Genomic DNA, 7,370 nt, shown 5'->3' with positions numbered 1-7,370 from the left:
CACTTAGTGCATGATCTGACTGTTGTACTGTTGGTTCATCAGTAGTATGGGATCCAACCTCAGGGACTAACTGAGAAGGATCATCATTAATTGAGTCTATAAGGTAAAACATAACATGCAGTATACATGATACAGTTACATACCATGAGGTAGTGTAGTACTTGTTGGTGGAGTGGCTCCTCCTCCACTACTATTCTCTCCTGCTCCATTACTGCTATCATTAGGTGTGTCTCCATTAGTCTCCTCCTCACTATCATTATTTGTTCCTATACATCATACAAACACATCAACAGTAAATTATTAATACAAACACTATTGTAGACCTTGAGTTTGTGTATCATTCTCTGATCCATTCCCACCTCCAATAGGTGTGTCTCCATTACCAACATGTCCAATACCAAAAGCACAGAATTCGTCACGTTCAATAGAACCATATCTGTTCCCTACACTAAAAGATCCTCCTTCAACTATACTGAACTGGTAAGCATTGGGAGACTTCAGTGGAGCTCTCACAAACTTGAGGCAACCAGTCTGACTAGTGTTTCTTAGATCCACACAATGTTGTAGCTCTATTACCAGTGGTTTTAATAGTGCCTTAGATACTGATATTGCATATACTGCACTCACTAGCACAGTACCTTTGGGTACCTTGAAATTACCACCAGCTAGTGCAGTAACAGCTACTTCAGTATCCTTGGACACTGCTCCTTGAGGACACTCTAATCTGAATCCATATTTCTCCCACTGGAGTGAGTCAGACCTGTCTCCTTGTAGAATAAAAAGCTTCTGTCCAGCTATAATGACACTAGAGTCTAGTGAATCTGAAACAATACAGACACATCATATCTAATACCAGTATAGTACACACACAATCATTCGCATGTGTACATGTACATGAATAATTTACCCATTGAAGGGATCAGGTAATTGAATTGTAGTCCAACGGAACTAGTCTCTTTGATGGATTGTTCCTCTAAGGATGTGACTCTCTCCTGAAGTTGTGACTTCTCCTTCATTAGTTTGGTTGTATACAATTCATTATCAGACACTTTAGCTCTAAGGTCTATAAAACAATAGAATAGTAATAATTACTATTGATTGATGATGATACACTAACCAGTAATGATCTGTTTCTCATTTTGTGATTGTTCCTCTACTTGTAATGTCAGTTTGGCTATGACATTGTCCTTTTCCAAAGTAAGATTTAGATTGTCATCTATACACAATAAACATATTCTCTCATCTGTGTGTATAGTTAACTAACCAATAATGATCTGTTTCTCCTTGAGATATTGTTCTTTCTCCTCCTCCATATCAGCTACCTTGACTTTAAGTTTCTCATAATCTTCTACATTAATGGAATATTCTCTCATCTAATATTATGTACTGATGATACACTAACCAGTAATAATCTGTTTCTTCTCCTCTACTTGTGTCTTCTCTTCCAATACTTCAGCAACTTTAGTTTTAAGCTTCTCATAATCTTCTATTATCAATAAAAATACAAAAGATAGAAAATAAAATGATATATGTTGCTTAATTGAACAAATTTGCACTGCATGTACAGTAGCCCATAAATACATGTGTTGTGATTATTGCTAATGATACCATATATGGTAAGCAGAGCTCACTCTACATCAATCTCATTATTTCTAATGCATGGACAATTTGACCTATATTGAGTACAGGATACTATTTCCATACTCAACATTGTCTAATCCACTAGTATTATAATGTAAACAATGTACACATAAACAACAGTACAACACAATAGTACCTAAATTAAGACTTGATTTATCCTTTTCTGCTTGCTCAAGGAGAGTGGTAGCATCATCAAGTTGCTGACTAAGTGTTGCCTTTTCTTGAAGAAGCTGTTGCTGCTCTTTCTCTCGATCTTGCTGTATCTGCTCCTTCTCTTTTATTTCCCTTTGAAGCTGTTCCTCATAGAATTCTCTTTCTCTTTCTTGTAGGTGCCCTCTGAGTAATTGAACCTCTTTGCTTAATCCTAAATTCTCCCAATCACTCAGTATCCTTCTTCTTAGTTGATCTTGATACTGGTCCAGAGGTATTACACTAGTAGACCAATCATTATCACTAGTATATCCTATACAGTAACAAAATAGTGGAGAATAAGAAATACACAAATTAATTACACTTAGTTACTATGGTAACCTTATTATTGATGGATTCATGTTTAATCATTGTATGTGTGACCTCTGTCAGTTTACACAGTTAACCACATGAACATATTATTGCATATAAATACACTGATAATAATATTTCATTTGCTCTAGCTCCTATTAATATCAGTGTTTCTGTATCTGCAGTCATTATATTTCACTATTGTACATAGCAGGAATGAATGGGTAATAATTAGTATCATAGGTATAATACGTCAAATGCTCTCATTAAATATTCATCATAAGAATTACTTACTTTATTGTAATATTATCATTAAAAAATTATCATTACATATTCAATACACATTGTATTTACTTCTGTCTACATGTACTTACTGAGTTCTATTACTGCTGTATTTTTATGTTCTATAAGTCCTCCAAACTCAATTATCCAGTTAGTAGTTGGGGTCACACTCCACACTGAGAGAGAATGCCAGTATCTTTTAGTGAAATTGTCTGGTAGATTAATCTACACATGTACATGTATAAAATTAAAAGGATAAATTTTACCACATTAATTGATTTCATATTTGGTTAATAAACACAATACCGTATAGCAAAAAATATTTTCATGATTTTAGTTTCAATAATAATTGAACACACCAATTGTAATTAAAACATGGCGGACGCAATGCTTGAAATATACTCTTGAGTCAGGCCAGGGGGCACTGCACCATGTTTACAAAACAGTGTGGGCCCTAGCAGTAATTAGGGAGATCATCTTTGACCTTGCCTCTATAGGCTTAAAATAGTGATACAGAGATATGAGCTTGACCAAAAACATAACTTAATAAATATTCAGACAAAAGAGCATGCAGCCATGCACACGCACATGTATTATAGTAATTAATTAAGCTGCGGTTGACCATGCCCTTTGATTAATATTTTCGGGGATTAATTCTTCGTGATGCAACCTATGATCACAAAAATAAGGAAGCTTATTTCACACAAAATTTTTTGACTATACCGTAACTAAATGACAGTTTTATAGTCTGCACAGTGTGTTTTATGTAACACAAAGATGACAAAATAAAATTAATAATACACAATAATTATATTAATAGACAAGTATACACAACTGAGTGTGTTATTATATCATGTGAATCCTCAATTAAGAACTTACTAAGTGTCTGCATGTACACATATACACATACACATACTAATGACACACTAACACACATACATGTACATCTATACATGCATGCATACACATATAAAGCTACATGTAAAGCATGCATAATTGCTCACACACATAAACACACATGTACATGTTACATGTATACATGTACACATGATGTAAATAACTAAATTTGTAACTCATGAGGTTTGTAATATACATGTACAAATTATGATACTCAGTGAAAACTACTGATGAATAATGCTGGTCTACAGTATGTGTGTGTGTGTGTGTCTGTTTTTAGTGTGAATGTGTGTTTGTGTCTTTTTGTGTTTTGTATTTGTTCCTTTATCTAAATATGTGTGAATATACATGTGTCTGTGTGTGTGTGCAGAAATACAGTGTCAATTCTGGAATTAAAATAAATTCTATTTACATTGTGTACAGTGTGTATGTACATACATGTATGTGTGTATGTGTGCATACGTTTTAATATGTATATGAGTGTACGAACATGTCATTGTCAAGCCTCATAATAATTATATTACTTACCAGTTCTTTCCATTTTCTTTTATTAATGTCCAGTAACCATACATCATGAGCAGGATATCCACCCACCACTAGTAAATGTGGTCCTGAACTAGTGGTAATCAGTACACTGGAATGACCATATCTTCTCTTAGGCCATTGTACTGATCCTCCAGGATTAGGTACTTCTAATATATCCTGAGAGAATAATAAAATCAATGTAATAAAATTATTTATGAACTTAATTATTTATATCAATGAAGTAATAATAGACTGAGTTTAGATTGTGCATCAAAAAGATTGTACATGTAATATTGAAAAAATAATCTACAGTGCATTTAATTGACTGCAATTTTAAAGTACACATCAATTTTTTACTGATTAATTTTTTCAATTGGAATTTAAATTGAAACTAACTTTTATAATCAAAAAATTTCTAAATCAAAACCAACCCTACAGTATTAACTCACCACTGATGTCTTAGTGAAACTTATCATATACAATTTATCACTGTATTCATTATCAGCTAGAGCCTCCAAACATTACCGCAGTGTTATTTGTAACTGGTGTTAGAGTGAAGTCATCAATAGGAGGTGGTCTGTCTCCAGTAACAACAGGAGATATCCATTGATCTAATAATGTACAACCATTCATGCACACTTACTTACCACATGCACACACATACATTATACACAATCATCATACATATGTACATGTATGTATATTACATTAGTATTTATACATATACATCACACATCACTATCACATGATACACACACACACAGATACACTCATGTATGGATAAACACACCATCTCACACACACCACACCTGTACACATGAAAGAGAGGTGTAGGGGTGTCCTTATTTGAAGAATACTAATCTATTCTGGTACATGTCAGTTATGATTATTAATGAATAATTATATAATTTGTGACTCATGTGATACAAAACTTTATTAAAAATGATAATAAATAACATGAACCTACACACACACACTCATGTCACATTAGCTTATGTATAGATACATGTACATATACAAACATCACACACATATACCGTAATTCTTCCAAAAATTTGTCACAGTCACTTTTGATAAATAAATGAAAACAAATAATTAGAGTGAACTAAGCCAATATTGCCCACTAATAATTAATAATGATGAAATAGGAGGCACAAAGAAGCACGTTTGGACGAGATATTGTAAGTCTGTCGATGCTTCTTTGTTGCTTGACTAATAATCTTCACAATCTGAATCTTGTTCGCTATTAACTAGACAGAACTTAGGCCTACTAATAACAATCATCTGTCTGGCAGAGGGGTGCTCGAGGCATCACTGTGAGTTAGACATGCTCTTCGGCCTCTTCCAGCACAGGTCCATGTGTTATAATGCTGTCAAGTAGCAAAATTGGAGGGAAATGGCAAAATCAGAAGAATTTTCATAATAATTTACAAAACAATTTCACATAATTTTGACATACGGTAACATGCACATTATAGATACAAGTCACATACACACATCATACATTCATAAATTCTCACATACATTATATGCACTATCATACACAGACACATCATAATGTATGTATTAGTACACACACAAGTCACACATAGACAAACGTCACTATTACACACAAACACATGACACACAGAGACACACTAACAAACACACTTAATTATTAACAATCTGTTTTATGTACATTAATATAAATTATTCAGTTAGAAATACTGATCAAATATTGTGTATCAATAATGAGAATTACTGACCTGATGAAATCCTGTAATAATGTATCTCATTACATCCACCACCAGCTGAATACTGAGCATCAGTTTGCTTTGAAGTATTAGTAGAAGATGCTCTGCTTCCCCCAATTATTACTAGATAGTCTTCACCGTCAAAATGAGCTGATACCATTCCACAGTACCCCTTCTTCATTGGACCATGATCAGAACTATAAGGAGAGAGTTCCCTCCACTTGAATGAATCCACACTGAAGGAATATAAGCTATTTTGATATTGATAACTATTACCACCAAAGTAATAAATGTCCTTCCCAATAGCGACAGAAGAATAGCCCCAGGTGCCTTGTGGTGGGGTACCAGTAGTAGGTTTCTGGTCCCAAGCACCAGTTAGTAGGTGATACACCTCCATCACATCATAGTGCACTCCAGACCCGACCCCACCCCACATAAATAGGTAGTCTCCTACCTTTACTGTGGAGTGTTTCTCTCTCTTCACTGGTTGATAGTCTATAAAGAACAACAACTGAACAAGAGGTACCAGTAACAGAGTAACAGTAATGTAGTGATGAATCAGAATAAGGACAGGATACAGAGGAGTAAAGTAAGTGAGAGAGTAAGAGAGACAAAGAATGAATGAAAAAGAGAATAGAATAGTGGCTCTCACTTTTAGATGCCATTCTTGCAAAATACCAGCCCCACCCAAAACAATGTCACTCCGAGGGCGTGGTCATGGCCCCACAACCAAATGCCTACATGTACTTCAAGAAACAGGATTTTCCAACGCTTGTGTCACCAATTAACAGTACTTTTTAGACAATCTGAATCAAATCATAGATGTAGATTTTAGAGTAAATATTTATGGTCATAATTCTTTATCAGCCTTTATTCCCCTTATATTCCATATACTGAGATATTTTCGTGTTGCTAAATTTTTTTGCAAATTTGGCATTTGTAAGATTTCATGAAATAAAATTTTTGCGAATAACTTGTAAAGTCCACCATGTGGTAATGAAAATGCAGAATTTCATTATTTTTATTTTCGCAACAGAGCAAAACGCAAAATCTGCAAAAATTCAACACAGCAAATTGCACAGACCTTGCAAACCAATTCATAAACCAATCTATATGAGCTTTAAAGGGGACTGTCTAAATTGAGATGTTTTTTGCTTTGTGTAGTCACATTACTATCTATATACATACTTGGCAGTTTGCAAGGTCTATGCAAACAGCTTTATACAGTAATAATAGCTATCTGGCTATGCTGATCCTTTTAAAATGAAACAATGTGGCATAATTAATTCAGTAAATTCATAGTGTACACTGACCTCCTTCTATGATTTTGGCCAAATGGTATAGCCCAGCACACACAACTGGCATTTAGAAAAAACTGATTAAGATCAATTTCACGTATAATGGGTAAGCCAATCATGAAACTGACAAAATCTCCTCCAGAAATAACTTAATAGTCAACCACATCATCAGCTACATTGTATAATAGCACATGCTGAGTCTTGAAATGATGCAAACAGTGCATTAATCTTTAGTTCAGTAATGTAGGGCTCCTTTTATGATTTTGGCCATAATAAAAGTCTACATGTGTAGATGTGCAGGAGGCAAAATATCCTCCTTAAAAAACCAAATAACTTATTACTTCAAGAACAAGTGTATCTATTGTATAATGCTCTGCAAGAGTACTAGGCAGTTAAGTTCTCATTTAATTAATAATTTAGAATAAAAATAAAATACAGAAATCAGGCATAGATTAATTGACATGCATGCATAGTGAACAAAAATTATCTGCGC

General features: G+C 34.0%; 1 protein-coding gene and 3 long non-coding RNA genes across 4 annotated transcripts; all 4 read right to left on the bottom strand.

Moving 5' to 3' along the window:
* Positions 1 to 966: 966 nt before the first annotated feature.
* On the bottom strand, positions 967 to 1,306 carry LOC109583304 (uncharacterized). Its single transcript, XR_002185456.1, has 3 exons — positions 1,265 to 1,306; positions 1,118 to 1,216; positions 967 to 1,063 (listed from the first exon to the last, which is right to left on the bottom strand). It is a non-coding gene; the product is annotated as an uncharacterized LOC109583304 (long non-coding RNA).
* A 10-nt stretch (positions 1,307 to 1,316) lies between these two features.
* Positions 1,317 to 1,818, bottom strand: LOC109583315 (uncharacterized). The gene is made up of 3 exons (XR_002185463.1): positions 1,778 to 1,818; positions 1,403 to 1,486; positions 1,317 to 1,348 (listed from the first exon to the last, which is right to left on the bottom strand). It is a non-coding gene; the product is annotated as an uncharacterized LOC109583315 (long non-coding RNA).
* A 108-nt stretch (positions 1,819 to 1,926) lies between these two features.
* On the bottom strand, positions 1,927 to 3,981 carry LOC109583317 (uncharacterized). The gene is made up of 3 exons (XR_002185465.1): positions 3,850 to 3,981; positions 2,517 to 2,649; positions 1,927 to 2,104 (listed from the first exon to the last, which is right to left on the bottom strand). It is a non-coding gene; the product is annotated as an uncharacterized LOC109583317 (long non-coding RNA).
* A 321-nt stretch (positions 3,982 to 4,302) lies between these two features.
* LOC109583296 (kelch domain-containing protein 4-like) lies at positions 4,303 to 6,155 on the bottom strand. The gene is made up of 2 exons (XM_019998572.1): positions 5,592 to 6,155; positions 4,303 to 4,457 (listed from the first exon to the last, which is right to left on the bottom strand). The coding sequence occupies exons 1-2, from the start codon at positions 6,013 to 6,015 to the stop codon at positions 4,348 to 4,350; spliced, it is 534 nt and encodes a 177-aa protein (XP_019854131.1). The 5' UTR covers positions 6,016 to 6,155; the 3' UTR covers positions 4,303 to 4,347.
* Positions 6,156 to 7,370: the final 1,215 nt, after the last annotated feature.

The sequence above is a fragment of the Amphimedon queenslandica genome, unplaced genomic scaffold (assembly GCF_000090795.2).
Source record: "Amphimedon queenslandica unplaced genomic scaffold, v1.1 AMPQUscaffold_13518, whole genome shotgun sequence".
NCBI lineage: Eukaryota > Metazoa > Porifera > Demospongiae > Haplosclerida > Niphatidae > Amphimedon > Amphimedon queenslandica.
This window is presented reverse-complemented; position numbering and strand designations above follow the sequence as displayed.

Coding starts and splice junctions, on each gene's coding strand:
- LOC109583296 (XM_019998572.1), bottom strand. CDS start 6,015: ATGTGGGGTGGGGTCGGGTCTGGAGTGCACTATGATGTGATGGAGGTG. Junction 4,458..5,591: donor TTATTACAGGATTTCATCAG/GTCAGTAATTCT, acceptor GTACATTATTAG/ATCAATGGATATCTCCTGTT.